This window comes from Geospiza fortis, unplaced genomic scaffold (genome assembly GCF_000277835.1).
Source record: "Geospiza fortis unplaced genomic scaffold, GeoFor_1.0 scaffold397, whole genome shotgun sequence".
NCBI lineage: Eukaryota > Metazoa > Chordata > Aves > Passeriformes > Thraupidae > Geospiza > Geospiza fortis.
In genome coordinates, this window is record NW_005054537.1 from 125,763 (window position 1) to 149,443 (window position 23,681).

At 35.0% G+C, this 23,681-nt stretch overlaps 1 protein-coding gene across 3 annotated transcripts in view; it reads right to left on the reverse strand.

The window, feature by feature from the left end:
* The window catches only part of ERBIN (erbb2 interacting protein), a 118,078-nt gene that overhangs the window by 24,877 nt on the left and 69,520 nt on the right, over positions 1-23,681 (reverse strand). For all 3 annotated transcript variants that reach the window (XM_031063875.1, XM_031063873.1, XM_031063874.1), the window contains exons 6-19: positions 21,779-21,857; positions 20,981-21,070; positions 14,885-14,941; positions 10,793-10,856; positions 9,138-9,212; positions 7,726-7,870; positions 7,173-7,245; positions 5,979-6,108; positions 5,533-5,648; positions 4,466-4,535; positions 3,173-3,272; positions 1,594-1,715; positions 836-1,006; positions 5-59 (exon numbers count right to left, since the gene is read on the reverse strand). In XM_031063875.1, the coding sequence (XP_030919735.1) occupies positions 5-59; positions 836-1,006; positions 1,594-1,715; positions 3,173-3,272; positions 4,466-4,535; positions 5,533-5,648; positions 5,979-6,108; positions 7,173-7,245; positions 7,726-7,870; positions 9,138-9,212; positions 10,793-10,856; positions 14,885-14,941; positions 20,981-21,070; positions 21,779-21,857 (1,347 nt within the window). The remainder of the gene's footprint in view (positions 1-4; positions 60-835; positions 1,007-1,593; positions 1,716-3,172; positions 3,273-4,465; positions 4,536-5,532; positions 5,649-5,978; positions 6,109-7,172; positions 7,246-7,725; positions 7,871-9,137; positions 9,213-10,792; positions 10,857-14,884; positions 14,942-20,980; positions 21,071-21,778; positions 21,858-23,681) is intronic.

Below are 23,681 nucleotides of genomic sequence, written 5' to 3' on the forward strand. Positions count from 1 at the left end.
CCTGCTGAATATTGCTTTCTCTCATCGGCTTTGTTCTTTATTGAACCAGTTTCTGAGGTCTACAAAATGAAGAGTATTAGCAGAGGAAGCATCCTGAAACGTTTTTAATGACATATAGACCCAGCATTATATATTCAGAGAAAACATGGAATGGAAAAATCTGAGCTCTTAAATTATAAAGAACAGAATGCACCATGTATGAAATGCTAAGAAAACACAATAGACAACGAAGCTACAGTCCCTACCCTATGTCAATCAGTCTGACTTTCATCCTTACTGGTGTCAATATGTACCATTATATTTCCAGTCATATGAAAAAAAATCAAACAGGCCGATATCTGCAATGATACTATGTGAGCACCAAAAAGTAGTCCTATCTTCTATCACACTGCATCAAGCACTTAGAGACTTGGGACACTTTTGCCAGTCTGCTATTACTGCTTGTTATTACACAAAGCTTTCAGTCATGAGCAGTAAAAACGTCTGAGATGATCCAAATTTCATTGTGAAGTCTGGCAGATGAAAGAGGATCAGAGGATGACAAAGATGCCATCCTCCAGGAACCAAAGAAGGCAGCTCCTTAACACATCTACAGTTTGTATGTGCCTGAGAATTAGGTCACTTTTCTTGTTCTTAGTGCAGGAGGAAGACTGCTGCTGCCAACCAGACATTTGTTACAGACCTCCTTAGGTGGGGAAGAGGTAGACTGGTTCTGTAATCTAACAATTTTTCTTGCTAAAGAGTCCGAGGGGAGGGAAAAGAGAATTAAAAGGAATCAATGACACTTTATTCTTCGGAATTTCTTGCAAAACCAGAAGATAATGTTATCTCTAACCTTTACCCCCACATCTTTTACAGAAACTGTCTGGACTTCTCGTTTTGACTCCTTGGCATTATCTTCAGTTGATTCTTCATCCTTTAGTCTATGTACAATTGTCTGGACTGTTTTGACCATATTCTTCAGTTCATCAGGATATGGAGTTGGATATCTCTTCAGATTGCCCTCCTGTGTAACAAAAGACAATAAGGTTCTACACTTATTTAAATGTCAGAACTAAAACATAAGCTTTAAAACAAATAATTAATTAGGCCACACCACTGAATACTCTAGAATCTCCACCTTGATACTCCAGTCTGCTGGCACTGAGGCAGACATAAGCTTATCCAACCAGGCAAGATTACAAATCACTTTCACTCCTTTTCCCCCAACATGTCCAATGATTGCAAGCAAGGATTAAGCCAACTGTAACTCACTCAAAATGAAATCAGGATTTATCAGGGTTTCTCCACCTGCTCTCCACAGCACCATTAGTCAAGTAGCATCCTAGGTAGGCCCTACACTGCCAAATATAAGCTTCAGCTCTTCCCTCGTGCTCTACTGAAAATGATTTGGCCAAATAACACCCAAACTAAAAGGACACACAACAAAAAAATCCAAACCATAGTGTTTCATCCTGCTAGATACTCTAAACTGATGACTTGATTTATTCAGCAGAGTGAAACCCATTACCAAAGTATGGAAAAGGTTGAGATTAAAGGTGGAAGTAAGAAGGAGGGAAGCACCATGTATGCAAAAATAAATTCAATACTAACCCGAGGTGGTGCCTCTCTCTCATCTTTGTCTTCATCACATTCAAATGCCACCTGAGCACGCTGTTTCCTCTGTTCCTCCCACAGAGATGGATTGAAACTTTCATTATCAGATATGAACATAACTGGAAAAAAAACCCCAAAGAAGCTCGTGTAAGAATGGGCTACACTATAAAAACAAAATATACTATTTTTCTTTCTCTTGAGTGGGATTGATGTGCTTTTGTATTCATTCTTTTTAAAAGATGAAAGACTAACAGCATCATTAATTGAAGATTAGATGCAATGCCACTGCTTTATGAATTTGGGTGTACTTTTATATTAGAAAAATCCCTATCTTTAAAAAGAAAATCATATGCTCAGTTGTACACTAGTTTTAACATTCACATTTGAAAATTTTCAGCAGAACTCTGCTGAGTGGTTTTATTCTATACATAAATATGAAATAATGTATTTGTGTGCATATATATAAATAAAGATGAATTATACTTGTATAGATTTATATAGCCTATTATCAGGGCTTAACATCATTAAGCACAGGTAAGAACATTCATCTGATTTAATTTAATGCAAATTTAAAAATGAAAACTAAGAATGACTTAGTGAGAAAAACCTGCACTCTTACTGATCCTCAAGCAACGTAAGCATCTAAAACTGGAGGTTAAGTTAATCTGCATGATTTTGCAGCACTTATGCAGTTGACAGGGGCTTTAAATGCAAGTATTTCTTGCTTAATTTTACAAGAGATAAATCTTGCAGGAACCTGATGTCTCTTATTTTAGCATCTCTTGGTGTTACATCAGCCAGGTTCTACTTTTAGCATGACAAATAGTCTAATAAATTTGCCACTACCACCCAGAAAGTGTATATCCTTCACTAGCAATACGAAGACTGTTCATATTAACCACTTCTACACCTGACATAGAAAAATACTTCATTTTAGGGCTTAGTAAGTGCAATGGAATATTTGTTACTCTGCATTTAACAGGTAAATTTAAAATTTTAACACATCTGAAGATATTATAATAAACTTCACTATCATTATGAATTCCTGACCAAAAGCCAGGAACCTAACCTTTCATAAAACCAGTTCAAACTACATGCGAACAATATGCTTTTTCTGGACTGATTTTTAAAATTTTTTTAAATTTCAAAATATACCAGAGAATACTATGTGCTTTTCAAAAAATACATACTTGGTAATGAAGGAAACATTTTGCTAAAATAGTCAGTTTGAAGCTAACGCTTGCTTAAGAGAATTTCACCCCAAACTATTAGGCTCTTTAGGAAGGAACGTGGGTGTCATGCTGGGAGTGGCAACCACCACAGAACATGTTCCTGTCAGTCCATTTCTCACCTTACTCACTGAAATAGTTTCACCTAAAATTTACCAACATCTAAATCTCATTAAATTAGTATTCTCATTCATCAGACACAACTCATCATCTCCTGCAAGTATGCTCCAAACTTTAGGCATTTAGGTATTTAAGCATTATTTAGTGAAAATTGTATTAGCAGGAAGCCTTCCCATTATTCTTTTCAACGGCAACCACTGTGACAGGTAATTTCAGAAATTCCTTACCCTCCTCAGTCCTTGGTTGCTGAGGGAACATGTAATTAGTAAGTACTGTTTTCTGTGTGTCAGGGTCAGCTTCTTTTTGAAGAGGGATAAGTGGTTTAGACTAGAAAGTAAATGAAAGAAGGCTATGTTATGAGAATATATACATATATATGTATATATAAAAGTAAATATGACCTATTAATCACAGAGCAGGCCTGTCCCATGACTTTGAAGACACTTTCCCTTGAATTAAACCATTTCTCCTCTGAATAATTTTCACAAAATGACAAAATTAATATGTCTGTATTTGATTGATGACAGGCTTTTTGACTGAGGACAAACCCAGCAACAGCTTTTGTGAAAAGAAAACACTAGATAGTAAAAAAGTAACTCGGTTTCTTTTTGGAACTTACTACTATCCCAAAGCACACTGATCAGAAATACATAGATATATTTAGCTATTTAAAACCGCAGACAATCATATAAAGAGAAAAATTCAGCATCCTTGGTTTTTCATTTGGAGACCAGATTGAACATCCTCCACCCCTTAGAGGGAAAGGCAGAAGATTCTTGAAATTACTGTTTTACTAAAAGTGTACATCTGAGGCTAATGGATTTCTGACAGCCCTGTATACTTTAATGCCCTTCAGAAAATCAGCATAATATCAAGGACTTTAATATAAAGGAAAAATACAAGCACAGGAGTTATTGCTTAACAGCTTCAAAGCTGAATAATCACATAGTTCAAAGGTGTGGCAAAAAACGTCACTGAAAACCAGGCATGCTGAGTTTCCCCACTGGTACAGCTGTGAAAGCAACAGCGGGCTACACGTTCATGTTCAAGCTTATCAAGCACTAAACTCACCTGAGTAAAATAGCCTGAACAAACAAAACCAGCAACAAAAACCCAAAAAACCCACAAAAACCACCAAAAACAAGCAAAAAAATCCCCCCCAAAAACCCAACCAAAACCAAACAAAGAAAAAACAAAAAAGAAAAACAAAAATCAATCAAACAAACAAACAAACCCCTAAAAACCCCAACCAAACCAAGAGAAAACACAACAAAACCAAAAAACTTCCCAATATTGGTTAAACTGCATTTCCTCACAGCACAGAATTTCTCCAGGATTATGAGCCTCCAGAGACAGGTAAACTCAATATTGGTTACTTAAGGAGAACTGACATAGTAATGTCAAGAAAGTATTGATTTACACAGTACTAGGTCTCTTTATTTAACACATAGCTCTGTTCTTGTCAACCCCATTAGGAATGAAGTCAACAATCATTTATTTTCAATATTAAAAAATCTCACCTGATTGTCTGACAGCCACATAGCAGTGAGTTGTTGCAGTTTTGTAAAAGTAAATGGTAAATTCTTCAGTCTGTAAATTACAAGAATTTATATAAGTACATTTAGCCATACTGTAAAGACTTTAAACAATCCTGCATTAGTCTGTAAAATATTTTTAAAAGACATTTTCATATGAAGTTCACTTAATAAATAATCAGAGCTGAAAGGCTACAACATGTAATTTAAATTCAATTAAAAAAAAAACCAACCAAACAAGAAAAACTTGTCTGCCCAGTATCGCAAGTAGCTTAAAATAAAGAAGTGACATTGTGACCTGAATTTAACTCAACTCGGCAACTTGAATACAAAGACAATTAAGGTTAATTAATAAATCTGAATCCTCCCCATTTTATCTGTCAATATACATGCCAATTAAGGGAAAATGTACTACACCTGAAAATAATTTTTTTTCTAAAAGATACGTGTATGGGGAATACACTGTCATGAATAATGGATGGTCTGGCATTAAGGGATAAATCAAGCTACAGTCAGAGTACAGAGAAGCTGGATTGACAGAATAGGAGGGAGAGCTCTGCTAGTTCTCTCTCCCAGTACTTCAATTACATAAACTAATAATTCTCCAAAGATAAACATTTTGTCTATTTTTAATGACCATCTCTAATAAAAGGCAGCTTTTTCCCCCTTGCGCAGAACACCAAGGTCTTTTACACTATCCTATGATACTGTTGGGTGCTCCATATGCAATTCAAGAAGCTGTTAATCTTTAAGTAAGAATCAAAAAAGTTTTATGAAAATACCCAAAGTAATTCCCTAGAAAAACAGATGCTAACAATCACAAATGTAGTGAAGCTGCACTTCAATGCACCTGCCAGGTCATTAAAAAAAAGATAGCTTAATATAATGAAGCTGCAATATCCAGATTATGACAATAATACATTAAATGCATCTCAGTCACCTTCTGAGCTATGTGTAAGTTAAAGAAAGACAACCATAATGTATTTGTAACAATCCCTCTACATTATTGTTGCATTTTATACAACTTCTACTTCTTAAAAGCATTCACAAACCTATTGTCACTCAGATTGATGACTTTTAATTTCTGCATATCACCCATTTCTTCAGGGAGAAATTCAAGCTTATTAGAATGCAGAAACAGCACTGTCACATGCTTCCAGTTTCCAATCTAAAAAAAAAAAACACACATAGAATTAATTCACCTTCACAACATAAATATGGAAGTTTTAAAAACAATTCGTATTGAGGCTATTTTGCCTTGAAAGTTTATTCTTACATATTAAACCTTTCAGTTTCAATTCACATCAACGAATTCCTACTCATTGCTTAAAAAAAATCAAATTTCATTATTTATCAACTTGTATATTTGTATACTTCCTCCTTTAAAAACATACACAAAGAAAAGCCTCTCAAAAATTAGTAACTTGTTATTCACAACTTGTACAGACTATAAACACATTAAAATACTCATTTTACAGACTTGGAATGAAATACATACCTCTGACGGCAGCTGAGTTAAAAAGTTATGATCTGCAGCAAATGTTCTTATATTTGAGAGCTGCCCAACAGATGAAGGCAATGTTTCAATTTCATTGAAACTACAGTCCAGTTCTTCCACTGATATTAACCTGCAAAAAAAATTATTTCCTCCATACAGATTAATTAATCCAACATTAATTGAATACTTGCAGTTTTAATGAAGTTAATATCACTATTAATTATTAATCACAAATGTAGTTCAAAATAAACCCTAAGGAATTAAAATCCAAGAAGAATACTTTACTGATGGCCTAATATGTGTCTTAGGGTGGGTGTTTTTTCCTGTTACTTGATTGCAGGCTTTTTGGTTCTGTTTCAAGCTTGCTTAATTTTTTTAAAACTCCTTTACACTGCCCTCACAACAAAAACAGTGAAGTCAGCAACATCAAATGCCTGTGTACTACATGACAACATGCCAGTGTAAGACATTAAAAACATTCAGAATGAGATAGATCACAGTCAAATTAGAGCTGAATGCAGCTTCTGAACAAGCAAAGAATTTCAAGAGTTACAGACCATGAACCTAAGAATCTGGCAATGAAGAAGTACTTTGTAAACTCTGACAACAAAAGATAAGCTATATTAATTAAAATAAATGAAAATAAATTGGAAGACATTGTACATTTGTACAGCGCTTAACTGTGAGCCAATTATTTTTGCTATTATTTGCAAGCTTTAAATTAAATAGCTGAACACCAATATATATATTAAAAAAACTTGTTGATGGACAGCTGAAAGTTCTCCATATATATATAAAAAAGTTCAACACATGTTCATATTTACTTTTTAAAAGATTTTTGAGATTGGGCAATCATTTGCAATATCTACCACAGCCATGTTACTGTCAAAAGAAAAACAGTTTCAGAAAGCTAACTGACTCTTTAAGTATCTTGTTTTCTGTCACACTCAATTTTTGTTTTATAGATTGGTGGCTGCATTAAGTGAGGAATATATGTCCTTTGGTATTAAGTAATGGGAACCCACATGCTGCAAAGCAGAACTAATATGAAAACTCTTGCTTTAAATTGTATTAGGGCATTAACATGTAGAAGAAATTAAATCAAGTAGTTATTAAAAAACTCAGAGAGGAGCCACTGTTACAGAAGAGTGTTCAGAAAGGAAATTCAACTTCTTATTTTGGAGAAATACCTACCCTCCTATGGAGTCTGGCAAATAAATTAACTGGTTTTCATCAATTTTAAGTGTTGTCACCTTTTTCAGAGAACCTATAACAATAGGAACAAGTAAATCAAAATGGACATTTGAGTTAATTAAGCTGAGTTTTAACTTTAAATTAAGAGGGGAAAAAACCCCAACATTATGGGCCAGCCACCACATCTTCTCTATTCCCTGGTGTGCCTATAGTGCTCTATTCCTAAGGAAATAAGGAGATGAGCTTACAGAACTTGTTTGTCAGTTTACAATGTGTCAACCATTTGGGTAGGTGAGTAAGGGCAGGGAGAAAAATAAACTGTTTTTTTTCTTCTGATAGAGACAGAAGTTTTTCATACATTTATAAACTACTGTATACAGTAAAAGTGCTCCAAACCAATTTTAAGTTATTATTCAGTCATGCATTACAGCTTCATCAAGAACTGGCACTTCTACTCAATTGAAACAGAACTAGAATGTAATTTTTGTACTTTCAAGTTCTCTGTGTCTGAACTACAGGCTTCTAACAACATGAATTAACTTAAAATACAAACCAATAGACTCTGGCAGTTGCTGAAGTGAATTGCTGGATAACAGTAGGTCTTGCAGGCTTTCACAACCTGAAATACCTTCTTCGACTACTTCAATGTTGTTTTTAGAAACATCCAAGTAAGTCAGTTGTTTCAAAGTGCCTATGAACTAAAAGCAAGAGAAAATAATGCATTCTAGAAAAGTGCAAGTTCAAAACAAAAAATCCAGCAGATTTGACCTCTCAAGTATAATCCCAGAGGAAAGACTAAGAGTACTGAAATACAATTTTATGCAAAATATACAAACTTTCAAATGAAGTATTTTGTGCAGATAAGGAGACCTGATATTTTTACACACAGAGACACCCCACAGCAGCTCTGCATGTCCCTAAAGTCAGTCTTCTGCACATTCAATGGCTTGATTAGTTACCATGAATCAAGTAATTGAAGCTTTAGAACAGACTTCAGAAAGAGACACATAATGTGAAGACATCATTATGCTCTGGTAGACTTTTAATGCTCGTTTTTGCCTTTTGTGTAAAACTGCATCCTCAAAAACAACAATGAATCCCTAATTGTACTAAACGGAAAGAAGCAAGCCAAAATATAAGCTTGCATTACCATTCCACATGAACCAAGCATAAGCCTGAAAATTCATGCACATTACTCTACTGAAATCTTTACACTCAGAAATACAGTTTTATTTTACTGCAAAACACTGTTCAACTCATATTTTACAATCCAAACACTCAACTGTCTAAGAGTTAGCTGATGGAAAAACAGTAGAAAAGACTACTGCTCAGGCAGGAAGGTCACATTTCACATGACTGCTAGTGATTTTAAGGTTGAAAACAAGTCAGATGCTTCCCAAACTTCAAATACTCATCTATTAGTTTGCTAAAAATTAAGCACAGACTCTCAAGTACTGTAATAATAGGTCAGCCTGGACCACATGTAATGAAAGATGTCAGGAACCCATACAAAGTAACCAGACCATTTTCTCAGGAACTGACTATGCTCCCTGTTTACACAGCACGGGAACTGGCACTGCTGTTTTACAACTGTGGCCAGTAAAAAGCCAACAACATATTTATCCTACATATTCCTGCTTGCTATCTAACATAGAATAATCCCTTTTTGGAAGGGCTATTCAAACCTAAATTTGATTTAAGACTTGTACTCATTTTCCTGAATTGCAACATAATTTTTAGATGAGAAATATATAACATTCAATGAAAAAAACCACCAAAAAGCTGTGAATGCAACTCTCATGATCAGTGATAATTTCTAAGTGGACTAGTTAAGCACTCATGTGCCATTTATCCTTTTGGCTTTAAGTAACACTAAAATTACAACTTCAACATACATGATCACTGACAAAGCAAGTGCCTGTGTAATTTAAAATACTGTATGTTTAATACAGCAAAAGAACTTACCCCAGGAATAAGTGTTAGTCTATTACCATCCATCCAAAATTCCTTTAATCCACTCAGCTGTTCAAGTACTTCAGGCTGTAATGGGAAGCCATTTAAAAAAAATCTTATGAAACATCCCCAGTGAATGGCAAAACCAACTCCAGTGATTTGTCTATTGCAACTTTAGTAATATGTTACTGTAGCTGTTATACCCACTTTTTTCGCTGCGCTATCAAAGGAAACCCAGATAACTCACTTTTGAAATGAAAATATATAACCAGATATATAAAAAACTTAGAAGAACTTGACCACAGCACTAAATAATTTTTAGAGAAAGGCTTTCTGTTGGTTTGGTGTCTTTTACAGAAAGTATTCTTTTTCAACAGGCACACGCTCTAAGTACATGTTACATGTACAGTTTTGATGGAGGACATCTAAAAACCTTCAAATTTCATCAACTCAGAGGACCTGTTTTTCAAAAACCCCTGTGATTTTTTTGTTTGGGGGAAAATCAAAATACACTTCATTTCTTCTATCAACAAGGGGTGCATCTCCATGATACAAGCCAACCACTCCACCCATAAAATGAAGTGCAGGATTATGTTTCCAATATAACTTATTGTTTACCAGGGACAGACCCCTTCTTTGTGAACATTCATGTTGCATATGCTTTCCCTATTTAAACTTCCCTCCAGAGAAAGCAATACAAAAGAGGGACTACTGCACCTTCGTAAGTACAGCCAAGTTCAGATAAATGCCAAGTAAATTTTGTTATGCAGTGAACAGACAGGATTTCTGCTGAAGTTGCGGTCCTGACTCCCAATAACTTTCTTTCCCAGTAAATACTGGGAAAGAGAAAAAACTTTCCAAGAAGAAGATGTAATTTAAACATTAGTGTAAGGCTCCCACAAAAATATATACCCTGTGATGAGAATACAGCAGTCCTAGATGTTTAACTGTAATAATTAAAAATTCCTTAAATATACCCCTATTTTCCAAACCATATCACTAGGCAAGTGTTTAGCTCTGCATGTTCTACTAGTGACACACAAATACTTGACTCTATCGTGTTGCAGGTCAGCAAGTTTCATTATACTTCTATTTCAATTCCTTTACCCAGGAAAGTACTTGTAAAAGCAGAGAGATGTTATGTGACCCTTAAATACAAAATATATTTGCCTGTGAGAATACAAACAGGAAACAAGTCAATGTATCCTGTAGGAAAAATCAGAGCACTTCCACTGTAAATACTGCTTTGAACAACATTCAAATTTAATATATTTTCCCCCAGATCTAAGAGTGCGGAAGAATAAAAGTAGGTTGGGCAAAAAAACCGTAATATTCAATACATGATAATCAATTAGGCTTTAGAATTTATTCTAAGCTTACCAATTATGTTTATAATTCAAACATATATTACTCTTAATTATTTACCAGTACAGTAACCACACTATATAAAAGAGTGCTATTTTAAAATGGAGTAAAAACATACTCTCATTCAAAAGATCACACACATGATTTTTATAACAGGCTCCATAAAGTAGTGTAAGGTATAAATAATGCTTGGAAGCAGAACTCTTAAGATGATGTTTATGTTTTCATATTTGTTAAAAACAGATCAAAGGATAAGAAGATTTATAAAAGATGTAGAGCTCTTTAACTAAGGCAAAACTCACCACTTCTGTGAATTCATTACTTCCTAAGTCCAGTCTCTCCAGCTGAGTCAGTCTGGACATAGTTCTGCACAGGAAGGGGATTAATAAAAAATTAGGTCTAAGAAAATACTAGCAACATCAAATCTCCCAGATTTACAAAAATCTAGTAATCAGTATTAAGTAATGATGCTATTCTGTAACTGGAATGATACCTAATTAAAGATAAATTATTCACACACTAGTCAACCAGGTAGATACTACTGATCCTGCAGACTGCTGAGCATCACACAAAGCATACACTGCAACACACTGGAGGCTGCACGATGAGCATGCAAAAACTAAAGACCAGTAAAGAAATCTTCATGATAACGAGTAATGCAGTGGCGCATCTCTTCTTTTGAGTGGTTCAGCTTTTCATCTCCAGTCAAAATATGTCCCTTCAGCAGTCAAAGGCTGGTTAACCACATGTTTTCTTCTCAAAGGAAGACTAATGACCAGGAGAAGAGCACTGTTGAATCACAATATGCAACACCACCTTTGTACCTCTCCAGGCTGCTATGTTGCTTCCATGTGATGTGGTCCAGAACTCTATTTATTTCTTTAGTCATACATTAAATGAGATTACTAAATTGGATTTTGTGACACATCAATACTCTAACCTAACATGGCAAATACTAAATCAATGTCTGAAATAAAAGTAAAATCCATTACTTCAAGCTGGATTTTGGAAAAAAATTTCCTCTATTTAAGTGAACTTTGGGGACCCCATAGAGATCATCTACCACTGCACATGTGGTCACAATGGGTACTTCACAGTCAACAGCAGCTCTACCTGAAGTATTTTTTAAGAGAGTGTGAATCCCTCATATGAAAACATTCATATATTTATTTAATAAGACATTTTCACAGAATGACTAGTAGGATATAAAAATTACGATTAGCAGTATATAAAAATTTCATATATAAACTGCAACTGTGTATGTACTATAAAATTCTGGAAAAATTAAATGTAAGAGCTTCTAAATGCTAGAGTCTTGTATATTGTCAGAATATCGCACTAATTTCTTCAAGAAACAATTCCATGAGCACAAGACGCTCTATGCAGCTATTCAGAGCTTCAGTTTTTCCTCAAGTACAGTACAATCTACAGTTGCTCTAAACATACAGTTCAAAAATAATACACTGGAAAATGCCATATTACTGAAAGTAATTTAATGTGATTATTAATATTATGCATGGAATAATCTCCAAGAAGGAGACTCAACATCTGTTTAGAAATTTGATTTTCATTGGAGTAATTAAGATAGGGACAAACAAGGAATTTAGCATAAGCAGGTAAAGACAAAAGCAGCAGAAGCCTTTTTTGCACTGTACAAATAGTATACACAGGCTTTGAAGGAAAGCCTCTAGCCAAGTGTGATAGAGAAGGAAAAAAACCCCAATAAAACATGAAAATACTATTTTCAGAAGACTCTAAGAAGCAAACTCCCTCATTTCTTGAAGGTAATGAATAGGATAATTATCAGTAAGCTAATATTATTTTTCAATTTCTGACTAAACTTCTATGAGCATCTCTGAAATCCTGCAGAAAACTGACCTCTCAAAGCTTTGTGAGATCATGCCAATGTCAATTTTTGTGCTGTATGTTCCTAACAAATTTGCCCCAAAGAGTCTCCCAGGAGCACCGCTGAAGAACTCCTTTCGAAGAATCTAACATAGCATTCTGTAGCTTTTGCAACTGCATAGACCACACTATGCAAACCAATGTTATGTAACAATGACAGGATGACAAGTTAACTTTATTGACTCGGGGCCGTTTTTTCCCTTGCCCAAATGACTGTGATCTAGCAACCAGATCCACTCAATGACAAAACATACACAAATGCGTTTGTAAGATGAGGGTCTCCAAAATATTCCCTCCTTTCCCTGCTGTTTACATACTAGCACTATCAGATATTCTAGGATTAATATCTTCTTGCTTTTCTGTATTGTTTATAGAGAAATACCGTCAGACAAAATGCAAGCAAGGCTTCCAATAATGTTACTGGTAGCAAGAAAATTCAATGCCAAATGATGTTGAAACAAACATTAACTAGATCACAGATTTACATCTATTTTTATCTTTTAAAAGGTGCTGCATAATCCCTCCCATTAACTGAAAGCCTCTTTCATAATTCATATTATTGAACTTGGCATCAATTCAAGTCAATTCTAAGGGATCAGATAGCCTAAATTATGTCTCAAATTCTGTTGTTGTATACAGACAGCTTCACTAAGGTTAATAGTACAGCTTATATCAAGTGGCATACAATTCAAAAGGTGTTTGCACGATGGCAAGATCGGGCCCTGCATCACTGTAATTAAACTCTCAAATAACCTGCTTCTTTCTAAAATCCTTACTCTCTTTATTGACAATTAGGCCATAGAAGCTTATTAAAAAAAAAAAAAAGTACCAGATTTTTACTGGACCATCTTTCCAATTTACCCATCAGAAAAATGCCTCTAAAATAGTCCCTGTGTTTTTTCTTTCCTTTCAGTGGAAACAGTTTCATCCAGCTGTTTTGCATTATAATGCTGCCGCTTGCAGTCTCTGGCTGTGGATAAGCTCCAAACAAAATGATACATATTTGGCATAAAGTTTGGCATAAAGTAAGGTTGATGTAGTGTGTTGGCATTGATTACTCATTTTGATTAACATTCTTCCAAGCACTTCAGTGTCAAAAATTATGTGCATGTTTTACTCAGAAAGAGGGCTAGTTTGATGCTGCAGAATTTATCCAAACATATTTATTATTACAAATAGGAAAGAATTTGCTGTAAGAACATTAGAAAGATAAGAGTCACAGGAAAACCAGAAATATATTGGTATTCTATAGCAAAAATATTAGGACCTACTGTTGTATCTTATTAACTGCTTTGAATTTCCTTTACTTTTTAAACCTGTATTGCATCTTCTATAAGAGTACCAGAATAGAATAATAAAGCTGGCAACTCAGCATGTACCATAGGTTATTGTGGAATAGAGGAGCTCTTCATGACAGTTACTGTTTAGTTTTCAATGAAGAACAGAACTCTGAAAACACTGAAGTCAACAAAAAGTTTCCCAGCACCTTCAACAGAGTTTGACTTAAACACATTAAAGCATGTATTACTGTCTAATCACTACAAGAATAAACTACATTTTTAGAAATATTTCATGTAATTCATGCTCTTAGTGTTAATTGTGGCAATTAAGGTCAGAGTGATCTTATAAACAAAATCTCTATTAGCTATAAGTTTTAATTATAGCTACTGTTCCTCAGTTGGGAGTAACTCAATTTAGAGAGCTACCACTCTAAAGTACATGTCCTGTAATTTTTTCCTGCTAAAAACTAATGATAGCAGAGAGAGCTGAATAGAATTGAGAGTATTTATACCACAGAATGCTTCACACTTTGAAGATGTAAATTCACACTTTCTGATGCTGTACATGTCATTCTAGATAGGAGTTCTGGCTTGTTTATACTGCAGACTCCACAGTACAGTATCTAGGCACTTAAAAAGGGAATCCCAATAGAACATAACCCTTGATCATGTCTTATGCATATAATTAGCTACAGTCACTAAAAAAACTGGCTGTTGTATTTGAAGAGCTGGCAGTTTCCACTTCAGCCTACAGCATTCAAGTGCTTCCTAGCATCAATTATACAGAGTGAATATTCAATTGTTAGAGCCTCCTGTTCTCCACCAAAACTACTTACACCCACCAAAACCAGCAACTCTACCAATTTCTGTTGCCAGAGAAAGATCACTTTTACAGTACACCACAATGTATTCGTGATTCTGTGGGTGGCTATTCACATCCCATCTTTGGGATCTGTTTCTTTCTTCATTGACCTCTTGTATATTTGTTAACCTGCCTGGAGCTCCAGAGTCCCAGTCGGAAAATATTAAGCATTGCTCTTGTTCATAGAAACAGCAGGAACTGCATCACCATCAGCCTAGGCTTGTTTGATGAAGTAAGTGAGAATTGCAAGGCAGGGACTAGAAAAATGTTAGATTTTAGGAGAGAGGTAGAATGGATTAATGTTGAAACAAATGCTGTAGGAATTCCTTGAACTATATAATACTTACTTTGGCAATATTTTTAACTGGTTTTCTCTAAGTTCCAATATCTGGAGTTTAGTTAATCTGTAACAGAAAGGCAAACAAATTACTACAATATTCTGTATTTAATGACAAAAGTAATCTCTGACCTTACTTATATTATTGAATTAAAAGAAAAAAAAATCTGTGAGTTTGAATTTTTTTCCTGTAACATTAAGGTGAAATTTTGTGCAAAATTTGCATGTTACTTTAAATTCATTGGCTGGAGTTTGATTTTGGTAAAGCAACAAACAAAATAGATTTTGCCTGCTTTTCTGCACCTGTTTGGACACAATTTTTTCCTTCATCCCAAAAATTCTGAAACACTACATTCGATTAATTATGGGTACATGTTACCATAATAATGAAAAGTACACAGGAAGTAACAGAAAGGATCATTTTGCACAACTAAAGATGTTCAATTTTTACTACTGGCAATGTATCAAACAGTTTAATACAAAAAGTCTTATTGAAGGAATAGCTGATAGCTTTAAATTAATCTTGGATTTCCTTTCACATTCTCTTTCTAGTCAGCTTCTGAATGAATCCATTTTGACATTTCTGTCAAAAAGGTCTAGGTGGTTTGACCTTTTTTCTAGTAAATCCTTGGTTGCAAGACAAATAACCTCTAAATCCCAACTCAACTGCTTAGCCAAGTTAAGTTCCAAGCAGTCTTGACATACATGCTATGTACCATTCCCAGTGAATTTTTTTGTATTGGGACAGAAATGACAAAGCTCTATTTGTTAAAAAAAATTAAGAAACTGATTTAGTTTAAATACAGATAGGATTGTAATGACAAGATTTCTACATGTGACCCACTGACAGCCCTCACACAACACAGAATAGGGCATTAAGGTCTCTGAATCACAAAGGAGCTTGGTGAGTAGACCAGTCTTTCCTGAAGGTGCTTAACTTAGTGCATTGTAAGAACAGAGACAAAAACCTTAATTTTAATTAAGTGGTAAGAACTACACTTTGTGTAGAAATAGAAAGCAGAAAATAGTATTTGTTTTTCCTCTAGATATTCACTCATTTTGGATTGCTCAATTTAAAAGCAGCAATCTGCCGTGCCCACAAATAACCTAAGAATGTAAGAGTCACCTTGAAAGAGAAGAGAGGTCAGTGCAGCCCAGCACTGCAAGCAGCCCTCACCATCTGGTAGCAACAGCTGGAGGGGAACCTCCTCCCTCCAGCTTATTAAAAAAAAGCTGCAAAACCCCAATATCCTAACAGTCGTGAAAGACTACCCTAATAAAAACCCCATTCATGGTAACAGCACTGCTGTTCACCTAGAACAGAAGTGGGAAGGACCTCCTAGGCCTACCCTATCAGCACCCTAAGATACCAATCTAGTGCAAGACAGAACTTTAAGAACTCTCAGATATGAATGAACATTTTGGGCTTTGATTTCTAAACCACGCACTGCATCAGGCTTCAGCTGGTGTTTTGCTTTCATGACAGGGAAGATAGCTACACAGTTTGTAGTTTTTTCTTCACAACTCATGTATGCAGTCAAATTTCCAGGGAATGCAATGCCAGCAAATCTCCCTTCATATGCTAAACTATAAATACGCACACCCACACTTCACTGACTTTAGCCAGAATTGACTGTGTGATGCTTGCAATAAGCTAACTCTGTGAACTTAAAGATTGTCTTTGGTGACAGAAATGTTTATAGCTTTGTCACCTTGTTCCTGTTCTAATCTTTCCTCAGCTAGTCCTAAGAGACCGAAGATATAAATATTGAATTTCTTATGTGTAGAGCTTCACAGAAGCTACTAGGAAAACATTCTCAACCTTTCCTAGGTGGGAGATACAGGCTGTGCCTAAACATGTAATTTTCTTCCAGCAATTGATGAGAAATACTGGACTGAAGCAGCTGTCACCTCTTCCACTATGACTTGAAAAGCTAATGCAAGATTAAAATAATAATGAACATCAAATACTAGGTCTAGCTGTTTTTTCAGTTGCTGGTGCTAAGCATCCAGCACCCAGCACCCATCCAAGCTGAGCAGCAAGAATTGCAATAAGACACCTGAAGAAGTGGCATTTAATTTGGAAAAGAAATAAAGAACTAATTCACCTATACTAAAGGAAAAATGGAATTCATAGTGGCAGAATGTATATATCTGGGCCATTCTGTGAAAAAGATCTGTCCTACTTCTACAGAAGTATTTTATTTCTGAACTTGAAAAACCCATCAACACAGACCTATCTGCACATCACCAATGCATACAGCTGTAACAGGTATTATTCAACTGGAAGTACACATTCTAAGTATAATAGCTTAAAAATTGTTTTTTCAGTATTGTTCTTTAATCATAACCATCTTAGCCTGCATTTTAAATGCAACACAACTTCAATAAAATAAAATCTCTACATGAACCATTTCCCAGGAGAAGATCAATATCCTTCTTAAATCTAATTTCATAAACTACACTACCTGTAAGAAATGTAAAAGAAACATACAGCAGGTACACTTGAAACTTGCTGTGCGACAAGCAGTAATTCCTTGGAAATATAAAAATATTGCATTGAGAGATGTTCCTTACTCTACACCTCCTCTGCAGTTTTCCTAAAGCAGAATATTTTTATTTTAAATTGTTACTAAAATGCAAAGGAAAGCAGAATAAAAAGTATGCATGTTAAAGGCTGCATTTATGAAAGTTTCTGCAAAACACATATATACATATGTATATATGTAACTAAATACATATATATATAGTTAAATTTTATTATCACTGTACACTTACATAAAAAATATCCCACAGTAGATACTACTAAAACCATCTACTACTACAGATACTACTGGCAAATTGTTGAGAAAGTAGAAATAAAGTAAATTAATTGAGTTTCAAGCATTTTCTGCTTATATATTTGTGTATTTAAATGTAAATATACATTATGTATTCAGATACAAGATATATGATTTTCTTAGGCAAGGATAATAGTTCTCAGATACTTGTGCACTGGCATGAAGGCTAATGCCATGATCTGTGCCAATATCAACGCATTCAAATTTCCATTTGGGAATGGAGGAAAAGCCCCCACTTTGTTACCTGAGAATTCCAAAGGAATGGGCATATCATATCAAAAGTCTGGTGACTTTTAGTAAACCTAACAGGCTGGACAAAAATAACATCATTGAAAGACAGCCGATATACAATTCTCATCAAAAAAAGGGGGAAAAAGACGGCATAATCTTGACCTCACAATTATGAAAATCTTTAGCAAAAATTCTGAAGGTGAGAATAAAGCATGGAGATAAATCCAATAAAACACTGCATGGATATACTAAAAGTGCTTTCCATTATAAAAAAAAATTTCCTAACCAGGTTGAGTGTTAGGTTAGTAGTGACAGAGGTGCTCAAAGACCCTTTCTAGGACTATCCTGTTTGATATTTTTTAATAGAAATCTTCTAAGATCAGAAAATTTAACTTGGCTTATGTCACAGAAAATACAGTGATTTAGTAAGACACTGTAGGGGAGGAAAACCTGTACAGTTGTACAGATTAAAAAAAAAAAAAAATTAGAAAAAAAGGACAAGATACCATAGTATCAAGCCAAGTTAGGATTTCCTTGTAGGTATCAGCCATTCCTAACTGAACTGTCCAATACATCAGTTAATCATGTAGGAAATTACACTAGGCAGCTGCAAAAAGAGTAATTGCAACACTGGAGCACAACCACAGACATTTCCAAGAGAAACAAGAAGATAATCATGACACTGTACATGCCATGAAGAAATCTCAATTCAAATTCTAAATATAGCTATAGATGTCATCATCCTCTGCCAAAAAGAAGATGAATTAAAACTGAAACCTGTTCCAAGATATATTAATATACTCAGACACAAAGGAAAACCTACCACACCAGAAGAAAGCAGAATTTTATTTAGTCTAATAGACTGAGGGATGTGAGAACACTACAAATACAGCAGGTGAGAGAATGGGAGACAACATTTGTGAGAAATGGCAGCAATTAAACTGTAGAAATGATGAACACTCAGAGAGAAAGAGATGTAAGAAATCAGGTTTCTAACTTGACACACAGAGCATAAAAACCTTGTTAGCTGTAATATGTGTTGGCTTAGCTTTAGGAGACAATATTATTGACAATAGTTGCCAGTAAGAGCAGGCAACAGAACTCAGTTACTTCACCTATTCCTAAACAATAAAAGTACTAGCTATATGGCTGTATACAAAAAAATTAATGCACCAAACTGGAAGAAACTGAAAGCTTGTCATTTATGAGATTAAATATTTCAACAGCTTCTAGGAGAGTTTTTTATTTCTTTATAAAAGAAGTATTTCCATATTCTGAAGCAGAAGTTAAAAGACTTTGCACTAGGAAGTATTTATACCTAGATGGAAAATTGTGGGATGGCAGAGCAGTCTTATTACTTACAGAAGTAGTCAATGTCAGAGGAGTCTGAACCTTACTTTGAAATGGTGTATTTTAATGTTTCATTGTTTTCCATTTTATTTGATCCAAACATTGTCTTCCTGTAGAACACTATGTTTTCTATGCAGCACTATTTCAGCAGGTAAACTTACATACATGAATACTTCAAATTCATTTTCCTAGGTATACAAAAGGATGCTGCAAATCACTAGATTTTAACAAACAAGGCAGAATTCTTCGTAACTATCAAGAGAAACACTACAATGGAGAACTGGCTTTGAAGTTGTCTTCAGTAACTGATTTATTCTTATTAAATTAGTAATTAATGACTTTACCATTTCACTAAACATTAAGCATTATAGAAGCTGACAGTGACAAAAAAACTATGACAATTTTTAATGTGTATTATGTGTAAGATTAACTACTTAAACAATCAGCTGTGTCAACCTCAACCCTTCAAGTTTATCTGTAGTGCATGTTTTAATTATTAAAATCTTGCCATTTGGTTAGACTATTAAAAAAACAGAACAGAAAAAAGCATAGACAATCATTAGAATTCCAACAAGATTATGCATATTCCAGATATTCTTCAACCTTAATGAAGCCTTCTGAAAAGCAAACTGTGTGCATCAGAAAAAAAAGCATGACAATAATGCATCTGCATCATAAGCAGATGTTTTGATAGCTGAATGTGTAGCAGATCTGGTGCTCTTAGTCATTCATTAACTAGTAACAGAGAAGAGCAAGCCAACAGCTCTGATCACAGATGACTAATAAATTAATGGTCACTAGTGGAGAGAACCTGTGCTTATGTTCCATTGCTCATCTCCTCATCTGCCCAACTGCTGCAGCACTATCCAGGGGCTGTGCTAATCTCTTGCAAACTGTGCTGACACAAATATAACTATACGGCCTAAGGCAATTTTTTCACTCAGTAACATGACTGCTTAACTAATTGCTGTATTTTCTGAAAGAGATGCTTGCTGGACATGGGATGGGTCAGGAAAGTGACAACCTAGGAGAAAAGGGTATAAAATAAAAATGGAGAGGGGAAAACTGCAGAGATGGCTAAAATTAGTGTGATAAGGACAGCTTAACCTATGTTTATCTAGAAGTTTTCCTTTTATGAGTATTATCCTTTCACTTTTGCTCTCAAGATTTAATCTATTTTACAGAGGTAGCAGATTAGTGTTTATCTTGTACTAAAACATGTAGTAGTTTTGCATAGTCAGAATGCACCATAAATACGCCAGGTTTTTCAGAAATATTCCTGACAAAAAAGGACTTGAGAGTTATAGTTGTGCATGAAGTAATTTGTGCATCCAGGACAGGCAGGACAAGTGAAATTACAGTAGTCATTATTTGTTTCACTCCAATTACTACATGACAAGTAACATAAATTTCAAAAATAATTCCTTACTTACCATACTAGTGTTGGAAAAGAGACAAGAATGTAAATGAGTTTTACACCCTTCATAAGCATTCTGTCTGTCCTTCAGAATTCAAAATTAAAAGCTGCTGATACGGATTCAGGGCTTTTTTTCGCTGTAACTATTGCAAATTTCTAATGTACACTTCTTCCCTTTCTTCAGTACCCACTTTGCTTCAGAACCAGAAGAAACTGCTCTGCAGAAACTTAAAACTAATGTAGATTTAAAGTGTCATGTTCAACTTACCTTCCAAAATTGGCTGGCAAAAACTCAAGAAAAGCATCATTCAGGTACAGTTGTGTTAGGTTTAACAGCTGGGAAAATCCATCTGGCAGCCTATAGAGAAGTAAAATAACATAGTACCTTAGTTTCAATTATTTTCAGGGCATTAAGTCATATTTTCTTAAGCAACAGTATAGTACTGAAGTGCTTGACAAAATTAAAATTGAGGGTGTGAATTTCTTTAAAGTCATACTAGACAGTTGTTCTCTATGAGTTTCAAAATTATTTTAAGTATTGAGAACAATATCTACAGGTAATAAGAATTACAAATAGATGTAGTCTTGCAACGAACTTGTGATCACCTGACATGTAATGAGAAGAAGGCATTAATTAGAAACAACAGGATAAATCTAAAAATACACAACCCCTTTTCCCCCCAGAAGAGATATGTTTTATCTCTGCCAGTGGAGATTTCTGGCAAATTAATTTTGCCACTACAGCAAAAATGCATGTTAAACCAGAACTTATTTTTGTTATTAAGAAAACTCTTTGCGCACTTCTCTACAGTCACAGAGAAGAGATGGATTTTAACAAGCTGACAAAGCTACATGGTACAATGAAGGATAGTTCACATAGCCTATTAACTTTGGCAAAGTACCTTAATGAGATAGCAATACTGGATCCCTGTGCAACAAGGGTAATGAAGGTATTTCTCAAGGCGCTCTGCTCTCGCCTCCAAGGGCTAGCACACATCTTTGGGCAAATTCAAGACTTACTAGTATTTGCACAAAATATAAAACATCAAAAAATGTACAAACTTACTTTGAAATTGGATTTACGCTTGCCTCGACAACTGTCAAGACTTTACAGTTTTTTATATTTTCTGGAAACTCCTGTATGCCTGCAAGATGTAGAAAGGGGTAGAAAAACAGCCCTTAATTATTAGATTCCACCACATCCATAAAAATTATGCACATGAAACCACTAGCCATAAAAACTTTGATTCATTTAGCAACTAGTGAACTATTTTTCTGATGTCTCATTTTACATACAGTTTTCATTAAAGAAATACTCCTACACAATATCATTTTTTTTACTAGGCTATTCCTAAAGCTTTTCATGTGTCAGGTTAGCAGGAAGCTCACAAGCTCAAACACACAGTACACAAAATTCCCATTGCTCATTGCCAAATATTGAAGTACTTGTGCTTTGGAATGTACTTAAGATAAGAACCTCTGTCCCAATATAATTTATTTTAAAAAAGGCAATCACTTGGTAGCATGAATTTTCCAACGGAATCTGCTTATCAAATCAATGGCTTGTATAACATCCAGGTGAAATGGTAAGGCTTCAAATCTTTAAGTATTTTTACAGCTTCACAGTTCTGAACAGATATCCATCCCAAAATGTGATGTGTGCTTGCTGTTAACTTCTAGATCATTTGAGAGGAGGACAAAAAATGCTCCAGGCACACTTATGTTTGAAAATTAAAACAATAAGCAACCTCCTTTTTTTCCAAGATTATCTGTGAAAATGCCAGAGTGGAGCTGCATTCCACATATCTGCCATATCTTTATTTGTCAGAAACTGATAAAGCAGGCCTTGAATATGACATGTATCCATCACATCAGAAGGAAATTGGTACTGAATCATTCTACCATGCAAAACCTTTACCTCTGTCTTTACTATATATGCCATTTTAAAAAAATTAAAATAAACCCACTGCTATCACAAATGCAGCTGTTTTTGCAATATGTTCTTATACCCTGGGACAGATGTCTTTATTTTAAATATATTTGTCCTAAATACAATAACCATTCATACTGGCATCTTTCTACCTCGATTACACTGTTGTTTGCAGCAAAAAACCCCCATATGCTAATAAATAAAGCTAGTTTAAAAATTACTTATTTTTTCCCCAGATACCAAACCATAGCTCTTTGTCTTTGAGTTAACGCATGTAACTGTATTTGTGAGTGCTTTATCAGGCATGTGGAAAGTGCAAACCAGCGAACAAGACTACTAAGAAGGAACTATACTCTGTGAATGCTTCTTTGTAGATTAGCAAAAGCATGAAATTTCATGCTGCTTGACAAAACATTAGCAGTCCAGCTGCAGAGAGAAAGACAAGGGCAGCATCACTTCTCATTCAGGCTGGCAGGTGAAACTTCATGTATCTGTTCTGAGAACATGTGGTGAAGCATTAGGGGCTAAGTAGTATTTTTAGTTACATAAGAAATTGCAGAATATTTGATGTTACTTTAAAGTTTGATTCTATGTTTGTGCAGTAAGAAGACTGGCCTGGTACATCAGTGTTGTAGTGTGTTTTTATGTTTTATAATGGTTTTGTCTTTGTATCCCCTTATTTTCCCCAAATGGTTTACCCCAGATTATACTCCTCCCTCTACCTGTGTTATCCCTTTCCTTTGCTGAGATCATCCCTGAATCACCACCCTGGCTTTCTGTCAGTCACTCAGCATCCCATCCCCTCCATCTAGAACTTTCAGTCCAGGATGTCCATGATGAGCCAGAGGCTAGGAGTCAACCCCCCAAGTGTTACCCCATACACTGTCCTAAATGTCCATTTCCCAGTATCCATACCTTAATTTTTCTTATTGGTAAGCCAAATGTTATCTACTTTAGGCAGACCTGGGGCGCTGCTGTCGCAGGGCAGGTGGACAGCCCTGCTGGGCGATGGCTCAGAGCCACAGTCCTGGCAGCAAAA